Source organism: Typopeltis vanoorti, chromosome 15, assembly GCF_054136105.1.
Source record: "Typopeltis vanoorti isolate ZY-2024b chromosome 15, IOZ_Tvanoo_1.0, whole genome shotgun sequence".
Taxonomy (NCBI): domain Eukaryota; kingdom Metazoa; phylum Arthropoda; class Arachnida; order Uropygi; family Thelyphonidae; genus Typopeltis; species Typopeltis vanoorti.
The window spans coordinates 89,078,345-89,104,962 of NC_143563.1; the positions used below are offsets into that span (position 1 = coordinate 89,078,345).

General features: G+C 33.7%; 2 protein-coding genes across 2 annotated transcripts in view; both read left to right on the forward strand.

The window, feature by feature from the left end:
• Positions 1 to 203: 203 nt before the first annotated feature.
• LOC150098962 (carnitine O-palmitoyltransferase 1, liver isoform-like) overlaps positions 204 to 26,618 on the forward strand; it is a 231,157-nt gene continuing 204,742 nt past the window's right edge. Inside the window, exons 1-2 of the mRNA XM_090405781.1 lie at positions 204 to 226; positions 25,923 to 26,073. Coding sequence (XP_090261907.1) covers positions 25,949 to 26,073 — 125 coding nt within the window. The 5' untranslated portion in view covers positions 204 to 226; positions 25,923 to 25,948. The remainder of the gene's footprint in view (positions 227 to 25,922; positions 26,074 to 26,618) is intronic.
• On the forward strand, positions 20,272 to 20,724 carry LOC150098963 (protein ZBED8-like). Its single transcript, XM_090405780.1, has one exon. The coding sequence runs from the start codon at positions 20,272 to 20,274 to the stop codon at positions 20,722 to 20,724; it is 453 nt and encodes a 150-aa protein (XP_090261906.1).

Consider the following 26,618-nt stretch of genomic DNA (forward strand, 5'->3'; position numbering starts at 1 on the left):
TATACAAATTATAATGATAATAATCTTAGTGAACAACTTGTAACCAAATATAATATTTTCCTATAAATTGTATACTCTATACATGAAAATTATTCGAGAGATAATAAGTTTTTAAAACTGTTAAAAACAAAATAAATACAGAATTATAAAATACGGATTTTTGTGTTATATTAGCAGTTAAAGTTTGTCAGTGAGTCTGCAAAAGTTTTTACCGCATCTTGCTAGCGTAAGTAGAGACTTTTGGTTGTTCTACTTAAAATGATAAAGAATATTTACATTTTGTGTTATTTTATTCATTTATTATTATTATTATTATTATTATTATTATTATTATTATTATTATTATTATTATTATTATTATTATTGTTATATCTCTCCTTCCTTAAAGAGGTTATATTGTCCCTATATTAACATTTGGTAAAAAATGTCCATTTAAGTATTTACATGTAACACAAAACATGTTTTATTCTACTGATAATATTGGACATTGATATTTCAATAAGTAAATTTATATATATGTGGCCTGTGTAGATCAGTGAAAGGGGCGCTTACATCCTTTGCGCAGCTTCCCAAAGATAGACTTAAGCTCAACTCTAGTCGCCCACTGGAGGAACTTTTTCTAAGCCTTTCTTCGACTGGTTCCCGAGTTAGTCGATGTATGGCACGGGTAAGCAGGTTTTTTCTCCGGGAAACTCGGGTTTTTCGTTCCGTAAACTCGGGTTTTTCGTTCCGTAAACTCCTAATAGTAATTGAGCAGCCATAGCATACTTTATTGCGATATGCATTCCTAGGGAAGTAGATTTCAACTCATCAATTCTAAGCCGATCTTATTTTTTTAATTTAAATTTAATTTTATTTTTTATGAATAAAATTAAATTTAATAAAATCTAAATTTTATTTAGATTTTATTAAATTTTAAAATTAATAAAATCTAAATTTTATTTTTTATAAATCATCTTCATAGTTCACTGGCAAGTTGTAGATATGAATCGGAAAAACGTCTAGAGAGAAATATAGATATAACAGCTCATCACAGAACGTCTATTAAGTGAATGTGGACGAGATTGTTCTATTCTGTGCCAAGTGGTAAATATCTGTCGGTGTAAGTTTCATCATCACAAAGAACTTTGCTTGTATATCACTTAAATTACTTTATGGTTGTCCTTTTCCTCAGTATCCATTTGTGGAGTTGTGGAGATAGGTGAATTAAAGGATATTTGATAGGAGATAATTTGTTGAGGAATCCATCATGATGAAACGTGAAGTGATATCAGCAATGGAACAGCTGCCAAAAGGAAAAGCTCCTTAGTTGATGGAGTGTCAGTGTAGAAGTAGTAGTGATGAATATATTGACTGAAAATTTTCAACAAACTTGGAAGAAAATATACTTGCTTAGAGATAAGATAATATCAATATTCATTCCAGTTCCAAAAAAATCAAATCCCAGAGATTGTGAGAACTATAGAATAGAACAATCGCTTTAATTTCACATCAAGTAAAGTTATGCTGGAAGTGATCCAACAAAGGCTGGAGTATGTAAGTAGAGAAATGCAACAAGAACAGGCAGGCTTTATGAGAGGTAGATGAATTTGTTGATTATAAGAAAGCTGTTGATTGTGTGGCAGACTGGCAGACTGGATTGTAATGAGATCAGTGGCTGAGCGTCTAATCTCTTGATAGAACTGTATGACAACTAAGAAGTTTCAGTAAAAATGGTCTTTTGAGAAATAGACAGTGTTCGAGTGGATAAACGGATGCGGCAGGGTAGTATACTGTCGCCCCATCTTTTTAAATATTTATAGTGAATATAAATTTATTATGAGAATGGCTGACTTAGACAAAGATCCAGCTGGAATTAAAATTGTTAACGGAAAAATAAATAATTTAAGATACGCAGATGATGCAACCCTCATAGCAGAAGCTAAGGAAGATCTGGAGCTGTTGTTTCTACTGGTTAAGAGAGAAAGTAACGAAGTCTGGCTTAATTTAAATCAGCAGAACAAAAGTGATAGCTTGTTGTAATTTAAATGAATTTATAATAGATGGAGATTAAAGAAATTGTGAAAGTTATGATTTACTGGGTTACAGAATCAGAAATTATGATAAATATGAAGATGAAATTAAAACAAATATAGCCATGGGGGAAAAACCTATGTTAAACTTGACAAAAATTCTGAAGGATGAGGTGCGAGTAAGGCAACAAAAGTTAGAATTGTCAAAACAGTGGTGTTTTCAATAGTGATGTATGGATATGAAAGCTGGATTATTAAGAAGACAGAAAGCGAATTGATTCATTTTAATTATGGGCGTGAAGGAGACTATTAAGAATTCCATGGATTGCAAGAATGACCAATAAGCTCGCAATAATTCACCAATGATGTGATCAATGATTCGTCGCTTGCATAATGGTATATGCGAACAGTGAATCATTGGAAAAGGCAGTTATTTTGGGGGAAGATTGAGGAAAGAGAAGAAGGGGAAGACCACAAAAAGAATTGGATAGACAACATAAAAGAACTTACTAACTTGAACTTGCGATTACTGAAAGAAAGGAGAAGAGGTCGAGTGGGATGAAGAGCCTTTGTTGACAAGATAATCAAGAGTCGCAAACGATTAGATGTCACATAACATCACCCAGAGATAGGTAAAGATACATGCCTAATACGTTGTCTCAACCAACAGAAAACAATTCAGAAAAGATGCCTTTTAGGAATTGTTTTTTAGAGGTCTTTGCTGTCTTCAAAAATGACAGTCTGTGAAATAAGATCTTACCCTATATAGCCATATATTGATCGACAACGTGTGTTGCCAAAGCCATTGGTATATTAATTGCAACTTTAGTAGAGCTGACTACTACCGGGTGCGTCCCCAGGTGGCGGATCGGGGAACAGCCTTCAGATATGGAGGCTAGCTGCGATATAAGCAGAGCAATCTGGCGAATAAGCAGCCGTGGACCAACAGCGACTGAGCTATCAGAGCGTGGTGGAGCAGAAGTGGCAACTCTGTCTCACTTAAAACCTCACAAAGCCCAATGACAACTCGGTGACATGGCGAGTAGTGCCGCCATTAAATAAGCACCTGCTGGGGTCACTGCCCCTGACATTGGGAAGCAGCATTATCAGTACTGACACAAGGTTGAAGCCAAATGATGACGGAAAAGCTTGTGATCAGAGATTTGCAGATGGAAATATGATTATATTGTGTACGTCTGTAATACTGCGGAGCAGAAATCAAACGGAGAAACTACAGCTCTACCTTATCTCCAGAACAACCACCATCTCCAGAACAACCACCATGGCGCGCAAACCCTTACAATTGTCCCCAAGTTCCCGGCGTCCCTTAAATGGGACAGGGGTGCGAAGAATCTCCGGGCTCAAAATGGTGTCCACTTTTAAAACTGCAACATGGAATGTCAGAACTCTGTATGAAGCTGGCAAATTAAGAAATGCCACAAGAGAAATGAAGAGGCTGGGCATCCGGATTTTGGGAATTTGCGAGACAAGATGGCCAGGATCTGGAAAGTGTCAACAAGATAATACAACATTGTATTACTCTGGGAATGATGAGAACAAACATCGACATGGTGTAGCTGTAATAGTAGATGAAGAAATCAATAAATCAGTACTAAATTGGATTCCATTTTCTGAAAGGATAATGCTGTTACAACTTAAGGGAAACCCCGTTAACATAAATATCATCCAAGCTTATGCACCCACAGCTGACAAAAGTGAAGAAGATGTTGAAGAGTTTTATGAACACCTAAAAGAGATTAAAAACCTAACAAAGAAACATGATATAAACATAGTGATGGGTGACTTCAATGCAAAAGTAGGAAGAGGGGGTGATGGAGAAATTGTTGGCGAACATGGCTTAGGCACCAGAAATGACAGAGGAGATCGCCTAGTCCAGTTCTGTCAGGAAGAAGATCTAACAATAGCAAATACCTGGTTTAAACTTCCACCCAGAAGACTGTACACTTGGAAATCGCCTCAAGATAACCAACATAACATTGTCCGAAATCAAATTGATTATATACTGATAAATAAAAGATTCCACAGTAGTATAAAGAGTGCAAAGACTTATCCTGGAGCAGATATCTCATCAGACCACAATCCCATAGTTGCAGAAGTACGTCTTAGATTAAAATCAGCTAAAAAATCACAAAAGAAGAAAAAGAAAATTGATTTAGAAAAACTGAAAGACCCGAACATAAATAAAAGTGCCAAGACACAGCTTAACCTGCGATTACAACAGATTAACATAGAAGAAAATAAAAGTGTGGAATCTCTTTGGAATAGCTTAAAGAATGCCATCGTAACAACAAGTATTGAAGAAGTAGGTTATGTGAATAATTTAAACAACAGGAATGGATGACAGATGAGATTCTTTCTCTTATTGATACAAGAAGAATGTACAAACACAAAGACCTAGCCAGGTATACAGAAACACATAACATCATCAAGAAAAAAATAAAAGAAGCCAAGGAAAATTGGATGAAAAATTTATGTACTGAAATTGAACTGCTTCAGAAGAAACATGATAATTTCAATCTGTATAAGAAAATCAACGAAATTTCCGGAAAACTGAGGAAAAAGGAAATAGTGTCTCTAAGAGACGAAAATGGAAAAATAGTTCTAGAAGAAGAGAATAAAGCACAGATTTGGATAAAATATGTAACAGAACTTTTCAATGATACTAGACAGAAGCCTATAAATATAAAAGATAATATTCAAGGACCAGCAATCATGAAATGCGAAATAGAGAATGCTATACGAACAAGTAAAACAGGAAAAGCCAGTGGACCAGATTGTGTGCAAACAGAATTTTTAAAATTAATAGAACCAGGTAACATCAAACTTCTTGAAAAACTATTTAATGAAATATATGAAAGTGATGAATTTCCATCAGATTGGCTCAAATCTACATTTATCACTGTCCCAAAGAAACCCAAAGCGAATTCCTGTGGTGACTTCCGACTTATTAGTCTAATGAGCCAAACATTAAAAATATTTTTGAAAGTAATTCAAAATCGCATTTATAGAAAAAGTGAAGAAACTCTAAGTGAAACACAATTCGGCTTTCGGAATGGTTTTGGTACTAGAGAGGCCCTTTTCTGTACCCAAATATTGATACAAAAATGCATAGAAAAACAGAAATCTGTCTTTATGTGTTTCATAGATTTTGAAAAAGCATTCGACAAAGTCAGACACACTAACTTAATAGAAGTCCTTCAACAAATAAGGCTAGACGAACAAGACATAAGATATAACAAATCTGTATTGGAATCAGTCAGCTACCGTTCAATTAGACAACATTACCACCAGTGATATTAACATCAAAAGAGGAGTGAGACAAGGATGTGTGCTCTCACCACTCCTGTTCAACATATACGCAGAGGTAATCTTTAAAAAAGCATTGGAAGAACATCCAGAGGGAATCACAATAAATGGAAAGATTGTTAACAACCTACGATATGCAGATGACACCGTGCTAATTGCAGATAACATTATGGATCTCCAAAAACTCATTGACAGAGTATACATAGAAAGCCAAAGAATGGGAATAAATATAAACATCAACAAGACAAAATACATGATCATCAGCAAACATCCAGCCTCATCAATGAAACTGACACTCAATGGGAAAAATATTGATCAAGTGTCAAGATATAAATATCTTGGTTGTTGGCTTAATGAACGGTGGGATCCAGAAATAGATATAAAGACAAGGATTGAAGTTGCACTGCAGTCCTTCATGAAAATGAGAACACTATTATGCAATAAAGACCTAAACATGGAAGTCAGATGCCGAATGCTGAAATGTTACGTGTGGTCTATTCTGCTCTATGGAGTTGAAACATGGACATTGAAGGTGACAACGATCAAGAAAATCGAAGCCTTTGAGATGTGGCTATACAGAAGAATGCTAAGATATCATGGACAGAAAAAATTACCAATGAAGAGGTCTTAAAATCCATTGGCAAAGCTAAACATCTTGTACAAATAATCAAGAAACGAAAAACATCATATCTTGGCCACATCATGAGAAACAGCAAATACCAACTTCTACAAACTATTTTGGTAGGAAGAATTGATGGCAAAGGAACTAGAGGAAGAAAAAGAATATCATGGTTTGACAACATCAAGACGTGGACAGGAAAGAGCAGTGCACAACTGCTCAGATTAGCACAAGACCGCAGTTTGTTCGCCAAGATGGTCGCTGACCTTCGATAGAAGATAGCACAATAAGAAGTAGTAACATTCCTTATCTGTGTGTAAATATGGACTGACCGGTAATTGCAGAGACGAATTTAAGTTGTTTGGTTTTCCAGATATTAGATATGTTTTAATGAAATTGAAGAGCTCCATGTATTCTGTTCACTGTGTCAGTTCTAAAATAATCGATATTCTACTGTAGAGTATGTAAGTAGAGTCTCTACCTCTCCTAAAGGAAAGGTAGATGAACTAGAGACCAAATAGCAAACATGAAATGGATTATGGAAAGACCAGGATAATTTCAAAAGGAGGTATTCATCTGTTTTATTGATTATGAGAAAGCTGTTTTCATAAACCTTCAGTACCTGCGTACCCCTTTAGAAATTTTAGTACCATCCTCGTAATCCTCTGAGGCCAAAACAATTTGAGAGAAGTTATAATTATATTATATTCAAAAAACGAATGATTATAAAGTTATTTATTATTTAACATTTCCGTTCTAATATATTACAAAAATCGTCATCATCATCATTAATTTCCTGATATGTACGCCCATTATTAAATTATAAAGATATGAAACATTTCTTTAAAATTATTAAATACGAAAATAAACCAACGCATATAAATGCTTGCATGGGTGGTGAAACAATCACTGAGTACCGTTATTATTTAAGATACCAATGATTCCGAAATTTCTGGAGAGTTCCGAATGAGCGACTTGAAGTATTTGAATTTTATTTAAATGTCGTTTAAATTGTTTTAATTATTACAAAATTAATCATAAATTAGACGACATGCACTTATGTGCGAAAATAAAGTGCAAAAATATACAGCTAAAAAGTGCTGCGTACCTAATAAATACCTATCGCGTACCTCTGGAGTACTCCTACAACACTTTGAGGAACGCCATGTAATCATAGGCGAAGTTAGCCCTCCCGACAAGGTCTCCCGACTCCTACGTCAAACAGAAGAGACTGCTATCTGACTCTGGTAGGAAGAGTGAACCTACAATCTGTAGTCACGAGCTGTCTCTTGCGGTTGCTGCAGCCACGTGTGTAAACATTTCAAACAAAACTGTGTTAAGGATGTTCAAATCAAGTCGTCTCCACGCAGGACCGCATTTATACTTTTGGAGACCCGAGGCGCAACATCATTATGAGGCCTTCAAAAATAAACATTTTTTTAGTTTATTGAAAATAAAAGTCAACATTTCCATAATAACTCATTTTAATAACACAATACAACATTGGTATACATATATTTGCATTTTAAAAAAAAGTATAAAAATAAATCAGTTCAAATTTAAATAAAAAAATTAATAACTAAAAGTTTTTTTTTTCTGGCTTTGGTTTTAGCAAATATATCTATAATGTCATCATAATTGATCGAGTCCATTACATCTGATTCAATGCATAATAACGACAGGTCACTTGTTTTATTTTGGTGCAAGTTGCTTCTTAAATAATTTTTTATTCGTTTCAACACTGAAAATGAGTGTTCAGCACTTGCATTTGAAATAGGCATCGTCAAAAATATTTTAAAAATTGTTTCTACGTTCGGAAAGGAAGACCTTAACCCATCGTTTATAAATTTGTACATATTTTTAATTGAACAATTTTCTTCCTTTATCATTATTAAAAATTGCTTAACTTCATCAGTAAATTTTTCTGGATCAATATCAGTCCCATAAGTTTGTAAAATTTTATCAATATTAGTCTTGTACTTGTCTAGATCTATATCTTCCTTCAGAAAAATGTCAAACATATCTAATATGTCGAAATATCTTTTTGTTCTTTCATTAATTTTCAAAATTAGCTTATCGCAAATGACAATAAAAATGTTCACAGCGAAATTTTCTTTCCCATGTAATATAATCTCATTGTTAGATTGTGAAACTTCGTCACTCATTTTTTTTTCGTTTTTTAACTCTTTCCTTTCATCTTTAAATTTTGTCTCATCTGTTAATAAATTCGCTTCTTCATTTACAGCAGCATAACTATTTCTTATATCTAAAATAAAACCAACTAAAGAGCGTAACAAATTATTAGCTAAAAACAAATCCATATCGGGATCTTGTAGAGATTTACTAGTAGCATTTATTCGTTGTAAAATTTTGTCCCACATAACTGTTAAAATTGCTGTTTCTGGTTTGTCAAAATGTTCAGCCAATGATGAGCTCTCGAATTTAGAAATAGGTTTTTCATGAGGAGAAATGGATAGTTCAAGTAATGCTTCTTTAATTTGTTTATATCCATGTTTCAAAGCCAATATAGCGTCAGCTCTTGTGGACCACCTCGTTTCACTTAGTCTTTTAACTGTTAAAGATTTTTTTTCTAAATGTTTAAGGAGTATACCCCATCTTCTTGTTGAAGATGAAAAGCAATTATATACATTTTGAATAAAACAAAAATATTGCACTGCTTCCGGACAAGATTCCGCGGCATAGTTGCCAATTAAATTTAAGGAATGACTAGAGCACGGTATATAATGTGTAGAGGGACTAAGTTTTTTCAGCCTAGCTTGTATACCTTTCATATTGGCAGCGTTATCATAGCTTTGCCATCTACACATTTTTATATCCAAAGATAATTCTTCTAATTTTTTTAATACTACCTCTTCTAAATATAAGGATTTATGCTGTGTAATTCTGATGAACTCGATAAATGTTTCTCTAATGTCAGAATTTGCGACAAACAACATACCTAAATATCATAGCTAGTTGGTCATTATGGGCAATGTCTGGCATTGAATCGAGTATTATTGCAAAATACGCAGCTTCCTTAATTTCTGATATTAATATTTCACCTGTTTTTTTAGCTATTAATGCTATGAATTCATCACGAGTATGGTAAGAAAGATAATTTGATCTGCCAGAACCACAGCTGGCGTACATTTTCATGTGATGTTTTAAAAAAATCATCAAATTCACTTAAATAATGTAAACACGATAAATAATTTCCGCAAGAATCAGAAAAAATATCATTTGTATTTCTTCTAAGTGCTAGCCCTAGTTTACTCAGTAACTTAATGGTAGCTATTATTCTTTTTAAAACCTCTCTCCAATAATTTTCTTCAGATTGTATTTGTTTGATCAATTCAGAATCAATTCGAGTATTTACAGAACTTGATTTTCTTTTGCGATATGCGCGCATCGCTCGTATATGCTCAGTAGAATGCTCATGATCACATAAGGTTCGTGTTATATTTCCCCAGTCATTTAAAAAACCCTTCATTAAGCTATTATTTACTTAGAAAACAATTTACAAACAAAGCAGTAAATTGCTTTGCTGGTTTCTGAAAAAAAAATAACTTTGTTCCATTCGCCTTTTTACAGTAAAAATGTGATATATTTACATTTCTGACATATATTCTATTGCGTTTTGTGTATTCGTTTTTTAAATTTTCGATTTTACCAACATTCCGGGGCATATTTATTAAAATATGCTCTATAAACTGTTCATTAATAGTAAGTGGCCACACTCTGCTATATCGGTAGGATAAGAGATAGCTTGCTTGCTGGTAAGTACAAACTCCGATTGAAAATTTTCTTCAGAATCCTCTTGATTTGTTTCATTTACTTCTTTCTCTCCTATGTTTTCCACATCATGTTCACTTTCATCTCCTCCTGATAATGATACCAATGTTTCGTTTTCATTCCGAGAACTGTGAAGTACAACTTCAGTTCTACGAAATTCTTAATTTTCAGAAAGCAAGAAAGACAAAATTGCCCCCTTTTGACTATTTAGCTGTTTTTCATTTTCTCTAAGTCGTTTTCGTTTACTAGCTCCGGATTCAAATTTTCTTGGCATCATTATGTGTATTAATCTATCAAAAGCGAAATAAATATTTATTAAATCCAAAATCTACTCTATACTATAAAATGATAAGCTGAAATTGGAAACGGATGTGACGTCGGCTTGAAACGGATGTAGGCTGTAAGGTTTTTGTGTAACGTTTTTATGTAACGTTTTTTTGTAACGTTTTTATGTGACGTTTTTTGCAACGTTTTTTTGTAACGTTTTTGTCAAGTTATTTGAAACGTTTTGAAACTCAGGGGCTACCCTGAGTGTCGAGTCATCAGAATTCAAGGAGAACCGGCATACCAGTCCGGAACCCGGGGGTCGGGCGCCGTAGGTGTCAGGGGGTGGAGCACCCTAGTAAACATATAAATAAAATAAACAATTACGTTAAAAGCTTAAAAAATACAAAAATAGAAACAGTAGTATCTTGATTTTGTTAAAATAAACGAGTAACAGTGAAATAAGAATAATAATTAATTAAATAATATATTCTTACCGACTGCGACAACTACTTTAACCATATAGTTCGGTATATACACTTGTATACAATATACTGCTTTACAAGTACTAGCCAAATAACGGTAACTAAACTATCAGTTTAATTACCGTTTTTTTGGAATTTTCTTTACTGTACTACGATATTTGACCCTTTTTTTTTTTGGTGCACAATTTATTTATTGTGTCTCTTCCCAAAAATATAAACGAATTTCACATGTATACAATAACTATTAATATTAAAAAAAATCTTGGTAATATTAAACTATGTAAGTCATTTTATATAAATAAATGACTTATTTATATAAATAAATAACTTATATCGATGGTTTATAAATAATTATGAAACTTCTACAATACTTTATATTTAATATTAAATTTTCTAAATAGTTTAAAATCTTTTCATGTAATTCTAAACCTATATAGTATTTACACTTTTAAATATTCCAGGTAATTGAATCATAATTAATTTAAAGAAAGATGTAATTAAAATCTTTCTGTGAAAGATTTTAATTACAGTGTTGATTGTTGATTTTGAGAACGTTGATTTTGTTTGACAAGCTTCGTTAACAAGCATCATAGTTGCTACAAAAATTCTGAATACCGAAAAAATATTAAAAGGTATGGTAATAATTTAGTATAATATAAGGATAAAAGTGTTTTGTTTGTTTTTTTTAAAAAAAGAATTTAAATGCAGTCAAATTAGGCTTGCTAATCAAGGTAAAAATTGGAACTTCATGAACTGTAATGTTCAGATATTCTCACTAAAAATAAAAATTTTGAATTTACGGCAATAAAAATTATAGCAAAAATCATCATATTTATGGAATTACAACATTCATTTATTACAAGATTTATTCAACTCCAGCTTTGATTTTTTTAATTTGCAGTAATAAGCATAATAATTCCAGCTTTAGTTAAAACGGAGAGGCAATAAATAGTAACGATAGCTGGAATTATTATGCTTATTATTGCAACTTAAAAAAATCAAAGCTGGAGTTGAATAAATCGTGTAATAAATAGTAAATAGTAACGATTACTTGCTATGCTCGCTAACATCTACTTTTTTTACTCAACATTTTACCCTAAAATAACTAGAATCTTGATGCACAAAAAAATGAACTGAAAAATCAATTTAATTTATAAATAATAATAAACTTGAAATTCAAATGCTCTATTTCTGTGATATAGAAACTGCTCTTACCCAACTAAATGCAAATAGCAGCAGCACACAAAAAAACCTCTGTTGTCTCTGGAACGTGTTTCAAAATTATCGCAAAAACTTTCTTTAACTCAAAAACTTATTTCCTCTGTTTACAATTTCCACTTATTAAACTTCTAGTATACTTACAAAGAGGTTTTATTTAATTCTCTATTAAGTTACTTTTACAAACTGTATATCAACTTCAAATATGCCAATAGATTCTCTTAATGACACTTCTTGTTACTGTTAATCTAAATCTTAATTGTCCAACTAGAACACATTATAAGAGGAATTGTACAAAGGTATATAACTTACAAAAACTCTGTATCACACATTCAGTCAAATGTCTTGTACAAAAAGTTCTAAGGCAATTCTCATCTCATCTTGAGCTTCCTTCACGAAATCTGGCTTTAGAAATATCTCATCGGGAAAATAGCGGACTGTGAACTGCGCCTTGCGGTACTCATATACAGCTCCGGCAAATAGTTATTCTCCCACGGCGAAAAGAAAAACTTCGGAGCGAAGGTGCTTCGGGTAATTTGTCTCGCCTTTTCTCCTCTGCTTGGGTTCGCCAAAAATGCCTGGACGACTGCCTCCTTTTTCTGCCTCCTGCACTAACTCGAATTGCCGCCAGCTTTCAACCAGGATTCCTCCCTGGCCTGGAAGCTTTTCTCCGGCGATTGGAACATCTCCTTTTGGGCACTCGAAGCCTTCTCTTAAGACTGGAACTGGGAAACTCCTCTCTGGCAACGTCTGGAAACGGGAAGCTCTCTCTCTCTCTCTCTCTGTCTCTCTCTTTCTCTCTCTCTAGCGACTTCTGGATCCGGGAAGCCTTATATGCTTGGCTCTGTCCCCTTTTATTATGCTTTCTCTGAGACCTCGCACGAAGTTTGTAACCCCCGAAGAATTCGGCATAATTCTTTCATCTTAAGTTTCAAGTTCGGCCTGCTCTTTGTTCTCTTTTGTGTCTTCGTTTGATTGTAAGTTGCCGACCATCTGAAAGTTGTTTTGAACCTTTCTGATTGACTTCGGAGGTGTTTACGTGCAGAGCTTGTAAGCCTTTCTCATATACACAAAATTTAATAAACAACCTTTCTAATGCCGCCATGTAGATCTATTACACATAGCTCCAGCAAAAAACGTTGCCTTTGTTTTTACACTCTAACATATTCTTATTAAAGAAATATATACAGTTAATTTCCAAAGGGCTATTTACAAAAATATTTAATACAAAATATACAGAGACAAACAAGGTTATTTTTTACAACATTCTTGTGGGACTTGACCTAAGTAAAAAATCAATGTAAATGTGCTTTGGAATATTTAAGCTACAATCGGGTTTTTACAATATTGATAAGAACAATAGTCTAAAAGTCCAGGTAATCCAGTGAAAACCATCTGTGACAAAATGAAACCAGTTTATTTATTTAAAAACACAAAAATGCAAATTTATTAAATATATCTTTGTAGAGTTCATAATTAAAAGGACTCTAATAATAATAATAATAGATTTCTACAGATGTGTCTCATCTTGTTTTGATATTATCAAAATTATCAAGTTATTCTGAAGCATTATGAAGTTTGCTATTTTTTTATTATTATGCTGCTAATATTTATGCGGCACTTTTTACAACAAAACTGGCTAAGTTATGTTGAATATATCTGTTCGCAAATATATTTTGACCTAATAAAAAGGCAGAATGCTGATGACACTTCATCAGCATTCTGCTGATGAAGTGTCATCAGTTAAAATGCAATTACCCCCCCCCCCGCCTGCCCCGCAGTTAACGGATTATTGTAGTTATGTGTGCACTGTATTTCTTGGATTGACCCTTTTGTGCTGCACAATTTACTTATTGTGTCTCTTCCCAAATAAAAACGAATTTCACATGTGCTGTCAAATATTTATATTTTTTAAATAACATTTATCGAAATAAATATGACATTTTGCTTCCTTTCCTTGCAAAATAAGATTATATGGGTCGCACATTTCGATTTTAGGAACGATTTTTTATTTATTTTTTATTTATTTATTTTTTTTTATGTACAACAAATGGTGTTAAACTGCATTACTCGGGGTTTCCGATTGTGACTCTTTTTAATTTATATCCAATGGTATTTTATTAGAGATTCTACGCCTTTGTCTTTTGCTTAAAACTGCAACAGTACAATTACTTTGGAAAAATAACGAATTCAAACAAAAAGAAAATGCCACATGTTATCTAGCAGTATTTGTGTGTGTGTGTGTGTGTGTGTGTGGTAATAATTTTGGGAGAGGGAAGTTAGCCATTAAAGATGAATTAATTCTGCTATGAAAATTTTGGAAATAAAATTTCACCAAGATAAAATTTCAAAAGATAAACTGTAGGGAAAATATCGCTACTTCAAAAATATGTACATAACAATTGACTTCATAAGTGATTAGGGGGGACCAAGAAAATTGAAATGCAAAAACCAACAGATTATGTTATAAAAATTATGCATTACATGATATAATTCAAGATTCATGTATGATAACTAACCTTCGAACTAAGATTATGAATAAAATAGGAAACTTAATTTGGAACAGATGGAGACTGTATTCATTTTCAGATTCGGATTTTCATGAATTTATAAAATAATTGTTTGACAAAATTAATTATTTTCACCCAAGTTCTTGGAGAATTTTAAAAATGTATTGGCGATTAAAATAATTAGCAAAAAAATTGATAGTGAGATTGATCTTCCAAAGTGATACAATGTGAAGTGAAGAAAGTATGAAAGGATTTCTTATTTTACGCTGGCATTAAAAACTATAATTATACGATAAAAGCAATCACCAAAATGAATATAACTCATAGGTATTTAGTCTGATATAACTTAGATTCTGGTTACCAGCAAACGGCAAGCAACTGCGTTTCTTGCTGTAGGCCACAAAACGTAGCTACTACGTACGCCAGGCAGTGGCGTATTTAGGGGGGGGGGGAGAGGTCCGCCCCGGGCGTCACTTTGAACCTTTTTGAACTTTTGCAATTAATTTTAAAATACAGTCTCGAGAACTCAGTTCTAAATATTGTAATACTACTGCGAATTTTCCTCTACAATTGCTGTAAGTGTTGATAGTTGTGAAAGGAGTTTTTCTAAATAAAATTTGATTAAGAATTACCTACATTACTATGAAATAGACTTCGCCAATGTCATCGACGATTTTGCTAACAGAAAAGCAAGAAAAATAAAATTTTAGAATGTTGAAAGCAAAGTTTTACTTCATATATAAAGATAGTGTTTTAATTTATTTCCCTATACGTCGTTTTTACTTTTTGTAGTATTTTTGGTGTGTATTGAGAGGGGCGAAAACAGCTCTAGCTACGCCACCGACGCCAGGTATAATGTAGTTAAGTGTTCTTTTCAGCGTGAAGGATTATCGCACCTTCTAATGGACATGACAGTCAAACTACACTTTTATTCATGTTCTTTCAGCAGTTGGACAGAATATTATCCAGGTTTGCTGGACGTGTATATACGTCCAGCAAAGAAATGGTACGCTTACATACATGAATTGTATGGAATACAAAGTTCCTGTTAGTTTTATATTCTAAGGAAAGAACAATGTATTTCAAATGGAAGCAGGAAGCCTCACAAAATTTTCAGCGGCCTCTATTTTTTATATTATGAATTTAATATTTAAAAATAAGTATTTTATTTTGCAACTATAACTATGCTGTTTTTTTATTTGAGGAGTAAGGTTTTAAAATAAGGCCCCCCTAGAGAGTGAGGATCCTCTTGCGCCTAATGGTAAATGCGGCCCTGTCTCCATGGAAGAAAGCCAGTAGTTTGGATCACATTAACCAAAGACCATTGCAGAGCCCGTCAAGAACTGGTGTCACGACTTGGAGTTCTTACAAATGGGATAACTTCTTTTTTTTTTTCTCTTATGATTTAGTAGAACCTGTGTAGCTCAGTGGACGTGGCGTTTGCACACCACGGCGCTTGACTGCACGAAGGAAGACGTCTTGGTTTCTAATCTAGTCGACGACTAGAAGAAATTTTTCTAAGACTTTTTTCGACCGGTTCCCGAGTTAGTCGATCTCTGGCACGGGCAAGAGGGTTTTTTCTCCCGTAAATTCAAGAAAATCGTTCGTAGAACCCACATTATTTCAGACATTAAATACGAGTGTTAGGGTTAGGGACCACAAGATGGCGGCACTTGTTGAGCCGTCTCTCTTCACTGCGTGCCGCTTAATTAGTGATGGCCTTGGGCCAGCTATCTCTGATTGGGTACTAGTGGAGATTGAACTGCCCACTCAGTCTCCAAAAGTTAGATAGAGTTAAACGGCCTCGCCTACTCTCTATATACGGGAATAAAAAGGCGTTAGCTGATGTTTTTTCTAATGATTTGTTTTTACTGATTTTAGACTTTCTTTAATCCGGAAAGAACGAGGGATACGCTACGATGGCATTGGAACCATTCCCTTAATTGGAGAGCAGATATGCAATCCATTGAGCCAACTACATCTTAAAATTGTGCATATATGTGTAAATTCAAAATTGTGCATATATGTGTAAATATTCTCTCTCTTTCTCTCTCTCTCGCTTTCGCTCTCCCTCTCTTAGCATTTAAAAGCCCAACACTTCAATATTAGCCAACCTGAGACACATATCTATATAGTTTTAGTTTGTGAAGTTTTTTTGCGTTATTGTGATTGCGAATTTATAAGGAAGAGTTTTGACTTCTCCTTCATGTCAGCAAATGAGCAGGATGTGGCGTTTGCTGACATGAAGCAAACAATGATCGAGCTTATGATCGAGCTCAGCTCTATTAAATTAAAGAAACAGTCCAGGACCGCAAATTAATTAGAAGGGGAAAGGTGTGGATGCCTCTACGCTACCATATTTCTGGTAGTGCCTTCCGGATCTCCTGTCTTTTTTCATTTCTCGATAGGCAGATATGTAAATTGATTGAGATATTTCATGTAGATCTTATGTAGTGGAGAATCACAATACATTTCGATGACACTAGCATGGCATAGACTCCTAGAAGGACAGATTAAGAAGGGTAGTATGTTTTTGTGAATTGGAAGGAAAGCTGGCATACACTGTTGACACCACAGACCATTGTAGCAGCTTTTAGAGCAGACCTAGGAATTCTGCAGAACTGAGTCTGCGAATCTGTAATCTCTCCATACCTTGCTCATATATAAGTGCACAGGGGAAACACACACTCACACATACAAAATTTTTAATTTGTAAACATGCAACTTTAAGAGTAACATATATCATCATCATGCGTATCAAGGATTTAGGCCTAGCATGGCCTGTTCCGGCCTTAGAAGTCATCGTTGAATCGTTTAAGAGGACGTCCTGGTTTTCTTTTTCCTAATGGCTTGTACTTTAAGGCTTGTTTTGGTAATCTTTCTGTTTTCATTCTTTGAACGTGTTCCATCCATTTATGTTTATATTTTTTAATTTTTTCTATTACTGGTTCTTGGTTTAATTCTTTCATAATATCTTCGTTTCTTTTGTGATCAAATACGGTATACTTTGCAGTTTTTCTCATAAACTTCATTTCTGCTGTTGTTAATCTTTCATTTCCATACATTAAGACTGGTAGAGTAATGTATTGTATACTTTTAGCCTGGTTTGTTTTTGAACTAGGTTTGGTTTAAATATAGAGTTAATTACACCTGTTATTTTTAAATATTTTGCAATTTTTACGTTTATATCTTTTTCATTTTCATATGTGATCATACATCCTAGGTAGGTAAATGATTAACCTGTTCTAAGATCTTGTTATCTATTACTATTTTAGTTCTTGCTGGATCTTGTCATTTAAAGGCCATAGTTTTTGATTTTTCCGTTGATATTATCATACCATAATCTTTGGATATCTCATTTAGATCTAAAATAGCTTTCTGTAAGTTATCTTCAGAATTTGTAATTATTATTTGGTCGTCCGCAAAGAGGAGAGTGTTTAAGTTAACTGTAGGAGAAAGTTTAATTCCTTGATGTAAATTTTTATTCCATTTTATTATTATTTCATTTAAGTAGATATTAAAAAGCGTTGCTGAAAGGGGGACATCCCTGTCGGACCCCTTGGTTTATTTCTCTCGTATATGATAGCTCGTGATTTAATTTTATTTGTATTTGATTATTTTCATATATACTTGTGATAGCTTTTAGGATATTATTTTGTATTTATTTTTCTTTTAATATGTTAAATAATATGTTTCTTTTAATTTTGTCAAATGCTTTTTCAAAGTCAATAAATGCAGTATGTGTTTCTAAATTATATTCTCTTCTTTTCTCTATTATTAATTTTAGCCAAAGGCCTGATCTATTACTATTTTAGTTCTTGCTGGATCTTGTCCATGCAAGAACTAAAATAGTAATAGACCCGTCTAAGGACGATCATGTCCTTAGAAAAGGACATGATCGTCCTTTTCTAAATCCATTCTGTACTTCTAGAATAAAGTTTTCGGAATATTTCATTAGTTTGTTATTTAAGATTCTGCTATATATTTTGTAACAGGAATTTAGTATACTGATACCTCTACAGTTTTGAGGGTCATCTCTATTACCTTTCTTGAAGATAGGAATCACAATTGCTTTTTTCCATTCTATCAGTTGGGGGGATACCAGTTGAGTAAATTTTATTTAAAAATAATAAGAGTAATAAAGAATAATAATAATAAAATATATAAAGAAAATAATAAAAAAATAATAAAGAAAATAATAAAAAATAATAAAGAAAATAATAAAGACATATATAATGTCTTTAACATGAATATGTTCAATACTTGTCTTTCTGTTTTTTTTTGATTTTTTTTGCCGTTTTTGGATCTTTCCATATTGCATGTGATAGGCGTCCATATTTTGTGCATTTCCAATGAAATTAAGAAATTTCACATCCAACTGAAACGTGAGTCATCTCGTCTTCGTCATTTTGCGATTAAAAAAAAGTTAGCTAACGCCGTTTTTTTCCCAAAGAGAGTAGAAGAGTTCATTTAGTCCTAACTAACTTTTTGAAGACCAGTAGGCAGATGGCCTCTGTCCTTTGAAAATCACAGCATAGCTGGCCAGAGACTATTAGTGATTTTAATCTGCACCCGGAGAGGAAAGTATGTCAGACAACTGCCGCCATCTCATGGTTCCTAACTATAAAACACTACATGTTGTCTGAAATAATGTGAGTTTTAAGCCAATTTTCTTTGGTTTACGGGATGAAAAACTCGAGTTTCCGGGAGAAACAAATCGTTTGTCCGTGCTAAAGATTAACTCTTGAACAGAGTCGAAGAAAATCTTTTCTCCTAGTCCACGACTAGTATCGAAATTTAAACGGTCTTTCTTTGCCTGGCCTAGTGACATGGATGCAAAAGTTATTTCTGTCTGTCTGCATGGGTCTACTCATTTTGAGATTTTTATTTAAAAATAATTTTAATTAAGGCCATTCAAAGCTTAGTGAATTTTGGCAGTATGGTGAAAAGAAATAAAATGCTCCATAACAATATGTTCTTTGCATTTCCGCAGTGGAACATTGTTTTTTCACTGAGATAAGTTCGATTCTCGTTGTGACGAGAGGACTCTTTATGTTTTTTTTTTTTTTTTTTTTTTTTTTTTTTTTCCAGTTGAAGGTAGGTTAGCCGATCTCATATGGCGGTAGCAGAGTTTTCCCTCCCGGAAACTTGGGTTTTTCATCCCGCATGTAGACAAATCGGCCTTCAGAACCCACGCAATACTAGTGGTGGTGGTGGTGGTGGGCGATAGATGTCGTTGGTGTAGATCAGCGATTTTCAACCGGTGTGCCGCGAGAGGTCTTCAGATGGGCCCTGAGATTTGTGAAGACAAATTAATTGAAAGAAATAATGTCATAATTTGCGCATTTTTTTTATTAGTGTCTGGTCTTCCATCCGCACCTGAAGCTCTCTTATTTATATTTTACGAAACTTACGGTTTGTGAATCGGTTTAAAATTGTCTGTTAATTAGCTTTAATCTTTTCATAAGTGTATTGTTCACAAATAACTTGATTTAATTCTCTTATTTTGAAGGTAACTAGTAAGAGTTCTTTTATTGTTTTTTTTTCAGTTAATTTTATTCAGTAATATTCCTTTAACATGGATAAATTTGTAATAAAAAAACGAAAATTTGAAGACAATGAAGCTAGCACATCGAAAGTAAGAAAAAAAAAAGCAAGAAAGAAGAAAGTGAAGCTAGTTTTGTCCAGCACATTAGCAGCTGATACCACATCTAGTACTGGGTCTTCTAAAACTAAATTAAAAACTACCGTTCGGCATTACGACGAAACTTATATGCCATTTGGCTTTATTTCCAGTCAAGAAGATCTGCCACGTCCTACATGCGTAGTTTGTAGCGAAAAATTAGCAAACAACGCTGTGGTTCCAAGTAAATTAAAAAGACGGTTACAATTTAAACATTCTCAGTTGAGCGAAAAACCGGCTGAATATTTTAAAAGACTTGTACTGGATAAAACTATTCAAGCAAAAAGATGGAGTAAATTTGTAACTGTGTCCGAATTAGCCCAAGAAGCCGTTCCGCATTCGCAGAAATTGCTGCTAAAAAATGAAATCTCACAGAATTGCAGAATCTGTAATTCTGCCAGCATGCTGTAAAATTCTTAATATCATGTTTGGCAAGGAAGATGAAAAGGATATTTTAAAAAATCCTGTGTTAGATAACTCCATTTCTCGACGTATTCAGGATTTGGCCAAAGATGTTGAATTGCAAGTGGTATCTCACGTTAAAGAAACATATATGTTTGCTATTCAGTTGGACGAATCAACTGATGTAACTGGTAAAGCTCAAATTCTAGCCTTCAGTAGATCTATTTATAAGGAAGATATTATAGAACAATTTTTATTTTGTCGACCACTCCCGGAAACAACAAGGGGCCAAGATATTTTTGATGTTGTCGTTGATAATTGCTTTAATTGCCATAACTTGTCTTGGGATTCTTGCATCAGTATTTTCACGAATGGTGCCGTGCAAATGTTATATGTTTCTATAAACATATAAACAATGACATGTAAGTTTATGTTTTCTTAACTTACATGAATTACCTGAATTAAATAAAAATATATTTTTGTTGGATATGTCATTGTTGTTTATATAATTAAAAAAAAAAAAGATTTCGGAATATAACCTTACTTTTTGTATGTGTTCTGAGTCTCGCATAACGCGATTTATATAACGCGGCATTTCTATGGAACTTAACATCCGCGTTATACGAGGGTTACCTGTAATTCATTATTCCGATAATCAGATATCAATCACACCTCTCACTCCCTGAATGATAACACTGGCCAACAAAAAAAAAAATTTTTTTCTGCTGATTATGATCTGACACTTGTTTTTTTAATAATTTGAGTGCGCTGATTTCAAATATCAAACCCATTTTTCTCTATCACGTCAGGTTTTTTCCTCTATGGCATTTTCTTTTTGCTCATTTGTAAGTTTTTGCTAGTTTTAAGGACGCAGTACTATTTAGAGGATCAAAAAAATCGATTTTTTAATATTATTTTCTAAAAGTATGTACTTTCAAAAATCTGTTCCTAACTTTTTATCAAGACATTCGAAAAATTCCCGACGATATAGCCTATTATTCAAAGCGGTGCGCAGATCAGAATCGGAGCGCTCACCGCTCTCGCTTGTTAGTAAACGAATAAATGCGTAAGAACCTGCAATGGCACGTACTGGCGCTTTGAATGCGTGAGAGGCCGATAACCGACCTAATAGATTTAGGTGATGAAAAGTAGGCGATGACAACTGTCTAAAACAAATGAATGCTATATGCGTCATAGCGGACAAAGAACGATCGAAATCAGTCAATCGTTAATCGATCGTGAAAGTATGATGAGCGCTTATAACATTTCAACAAAGTCTCTGGTTTTTTTTTTGTCTTGTTAATTGCATGTTAGTCGGCAGTGAAGAAAATACATCATGTCAAAAAAAAAAAAAAAAATCAACTAACGCCTTTTTATTCCCGTATATACGGGAGTAGGCGAGGCCATTTAGCCCTATCTAACTTTTGGAGACTGAGTGGGCAGTTCAATCTCCACTGGTACCCAATCAGAGACAGATGGCCCAAGGCTATCACTAATTAAGCGGTACGCAGTGAAGAGAGACGGCTCAAATGTGCCACCATCTCGTGGTCTCTAACCCTAACACAATATATTTAATGTCTGAAATAATGTGGGTTCTACGGTCGATTTTCTTGAGTTTACAGGACGAAAAACCCGAGTTTCCGGGAGGAAAAACCTGCTTGCCCGTGCCAGAGATCGACTAACTCGGGAACCGGTCGAAAAAAGGCTTAGAAAAATTTCCTCTAGTCGCCGACTAGACTCGAAACCAAGACTTCCTTCGTGCGGCCTAGCGCGGTGGTGTGCAAACGCCACATCCACTGAGCTACACGGGCTCTAATCATCATGTCTACTACTCGAAACTGTGTCAATAGTGTAGATTCCTTCTTCTACATTTGTGGCATCTTTACTGTTCCCAGTCAAAGGACAAACATCACTGATTCCGTTAAGAAAGTGTACTTTGCATACTTTGAGGTAAAACTTACAGATCAGGACAATTCATGGGCTCTAAATAAAGTGTGTAAGTCATGTGTAGAAAATTTACGACAGTGGAGCAAGGGAAAACGCCAAAAATTAGCTTTTGGCATTCCAATGATTTGTCGTGAACCGAAATATCACGTAGATGATTGCTATTTTTGTTTAGTTCAGACTTCTGGTTATAATAAGAAGAATAAGAAAAAAATTGTGTATCCAAATCTCGACTCAGCAATTCGGCCAGTTGCTCATTCCAATGAAATAGCCATGCCAATTTATAAAGGACTTCCTTTACTGTACTTGAGAACGAGCATGATCGGGATATGCCAGATGTTCTTGAGCAGCAAGACCCGGATGTTGATTTAGACAATGAAAATTTAATTTGTAGTTCTGGACTGCAACGTTTTACTCAAGCGGAATTGAATGACTTAGTAAGAGATTTGGGCCTATCAAAGGAATCATCGGAATTGTTAGCTTCAAGATTAAATGAAAAAAACTTACTAGAGCAAGTTACGAAGATAACTTTTTATCGTAGCAGGGAAAGTAATCTTGTATAATATTTTAAACACGAGTGTGGGTTTGTTTACTGTAACAATGTGTCAGGTTTACTAACTGAAATGAGTGTTGTACAATATCATCCAAATGAGTGGGGTTTATTTATCGACAGTTCAAGCAGAAGTCTCAAGTGTGTCTTAGTACACAATGGGAATGTGTATGGCTCAATTCCTATTGGCTATTCAGTCCACTTAAAGGAAACATATGAGGAGGACATTAAAAAGGTTCTGAAGTTATTAAAATATACAGACCATAACTGGATCATCTGTGTGGATCTTAAAATGGTGAACTTTTTACTTGGCTTTCAAAGAGGATATACAAAGTTTCCGTGTTTTCTATGCTTCTGGGATAGTCGAGTTAGAAACCAACACTGGAGTCAGAAACATTGGCCTCTTAGAATATCCTTAAATGTTGGAGAACAGAATGTTATAAATCAACCTTTAATCGATAGAGAAAAAATCATTTTTCCACCTCTACACATCAAACTAGGTCTTATGAAGCAGTATGTTAAAGCTTTAGATTTACAAGGTGACTGTTTCCAATACATATGTGAAAAATTTCCACGACTTAGTTATGAAAAAATTAAAGCCGGTGTATTTGGTGGACCGCAAATTAGAACTTTATTGAGAGACCCAAATTTCATCACCTCTATGAACGAAATTGAGAAAGAGGCCTGGACTTCATTTACAATGGTTGCGAATAATTTTCTTGAAAACAAAAAAGCGTGCAATTTCAAAGATCTAGTGGAAACAATGCTTGAAAATTTCCAGCGTCTAGGTTGCAACATGAGCATAAAGCTTCATTTCCTATACAGTCATCTTGATAGATTTCCCGAGAATTTAGGTGCTGTAAGCGATGAACAAGGCGAAAGATTTCATCAAGACTTAAAAACTATGAAAGTTCGGTACCAAGGAAGATGGGATTCTCACATGATGGCCGACTACTGTTGAAGTATTCAAAGGGATTGCCAAAACAGAACACACAGCAGAAATTGCTACAAACAAAAATTTATTCCCTGAAACTCATGTGGAAGTAAAATTGTTATTTTTTTTATAAATATTCTTGTAATTTTTAATGAATATTGTTAAGTAGTTATGTATCTAATTATCGGCCTCTCTCGCATTCAAAGCGCCAGTACGTGCCGTTGTAGGAACGCATTTACCAATAAATGCGTTCTTACGCATTTATTCGTAAGAACCTACAATGGCATGTATAATAAGCGAGAGCGGCGAGCGCTCCGATTCTGATCTGTGCACTGCTTTGAATAATAGGCTATATATCTTCGGGAATTTTTCGAATTTCTTGATAAAAAGTTAGGAACAGATTTTTAAAAGTACATGCTTTCAGAAAATAATATTAAAAAATCGATTTTTTTGATCCTCTAAATAGTACTGCCTCCTTAAAACTATCAAAAACTTACAAATTAGCAAAAAGAAAATGCCATAGAGGAAAAACCTGACTTGGTAGAGAAAAATGGGTTTGATATTTGAAATCAGCGCACCCAAATTAATAAAAAACAAGTCTCATATAAAAGTCAGCAAAAATTGTGTTGGACTGTGTAATCAGAGCAAGCGTGAATTTCAAGCCCAGCATTCGCCCCTGGATTTAAGAGTATGCCTATCTAAAATTCGACCTCGCACAAAAGACATTCTGAAACAACACCAAGCTCAGATATCTCATTGAAATTAATTATAGGTATGTGTATTATTTAATACATTTAATATTCATTTGAAAAAATCAATAAACATTTTTAAAAATAATTTTGAGTATTGTTTTTCTTACTCTAAATGTCAAAAATATAGTTTAATTTTTTTTTTTGGAGCAAAAAGGATAAGTAATTACTATTATTAATATATTGTGTGTATAAATCAATCAAAATTATGGCTATTTTTTGCCAGATTGTCAAAAAAATTAAAATAATATATTTTTAGTCTAGGTGTACAATATTATAAAGAAGGTTGAAAATCACTGGTGTAGACGATGATGATGGTAGTGGCGTTTTCTCTGTAGTTGGTGGGAGACGGAGAGTTGTAGAGTAGGTGCTCTTCCTCGATGAGTCTTTAAGACTCCTTAGAGGTGTCATGAAATAATAATAATAATCTCAACGTTCACACGCCAGGCATTTTTCATTTCGTTGTTGAATTAACTTAAATGTCATAAAGAATTTTCACGAAATGCGACAACAATTTCGCACATACAAAAGTTATGCATACATATAAAAGTCTATTTAACGGCTTTATAGGGTAATAATAGGAAAGAAGTAAAACCCAAGTCCTATATCCAGCTCTAAAAAATAAAATAAAATAAAATAAAATAAAATAAAATAAAATCTTAATTATATTTGTTAACGGGATGTTCTAAATTGATCACATTTTTTTTTTTAAATGTTAGAGCTATACATATATATTAGCTTGTTTCTTAAGAAATGCTTTTTCCATAATATATTTTCAAAACAGTTTCTTTTTATTATTTAATATCAAATTTTTATTAAGTTTTAAACTGTCCAATTTTGCGAAATATATCCATCCAGCAAAATCTTGACGCATGTGTGGTTTATGTAAAATGTGACAATTTTCACCCCGTGGTGAAAAATCTGAATTTTCCACAGAAAAGAAACTTGATCAACTTATTTAATGCATTGTTTTTTTTTTTCAAAACGACTTAAATAAATCAATTGTAAATTGTAATCGTCGGTGAATACCGAAATTTTTAAAATGTTTTATGTGCTGTTTCGCATGGTGGCAGTGCAGGCTTGTTTGCAAATATTCTCGAGGTTGTCAAGGCCGTGTGTAGTGTATGTAAGCCTCGTGTTTTCGCACAATCGTTGTGATATGAAAGCTGCAATATCAGAAGTCTCTTATGGTGTAGTGACTGATCACTTATTTTTAATACATATAGTTCAGGTTGTCTTCTAGGCTATAAATAGTGTGACAGCGTGTAGTATTTTATCTGAGCGACTGTTTTTATATACATAATCTGCTAATTAAATTGTTACTTCTGTCATGTAATTTTGTGTGAGATTTGAGTTTAGAACATTTCAGTGTGTTGTGGACTTCTCATTTATTAAATGGCAAGCTTATTGTGATTTTTTAAAATATATAACAGCCGCTGTAACATATATTTCCGCACTGATGGCTGAAGCAAGAATTGCAGTAGCAGAACCCCGTGTGCTTCGAATTGATGAGGATGAACCATCCTGGAAAGATGTTTTTCGAACATGGAGAATTACAATTTTTAGACGATATTATAGAACAAGGTAGGGCACATTCTTTCCGTTTTTATTTGTTTATTCTATATAAATTATGCGCTGCGGTTACTTATATTTGTAAATACCATTTCTTCCTGTATATATATATATACCATATACACATATATAGAAAGTTAACTATGAAAGATCCCTAAGTTGACCTGAGAGCTTACGAGAATACAATCATCGGCATCCTCGAGTTGCACTACCTACCTACCTGACTTAAGTAGTTAAGGCAACTTGTGGGTGCTGAGGATTGTGTTCTCTTAAGCCCTCATAATGTTATACACACACACACACACACACACACACACACATATATATATATATATATATATATATATGTAGACCAGGTGATGGAATAGATAGAGATAGTATGCATAAGCAAATAGAAGAAATGAGTGGAAGAAGGGTAATTATTATGGGAGATATCAACTATGGTAACATTGATTAGAAGGAGGAGAGGACATGGGAGGAAGGAATTGGATTTTATGCAGTTATTAAGGGATAATTATCTGTGACATCATGTAATGGAAAATACTAGGGGTCAGAGA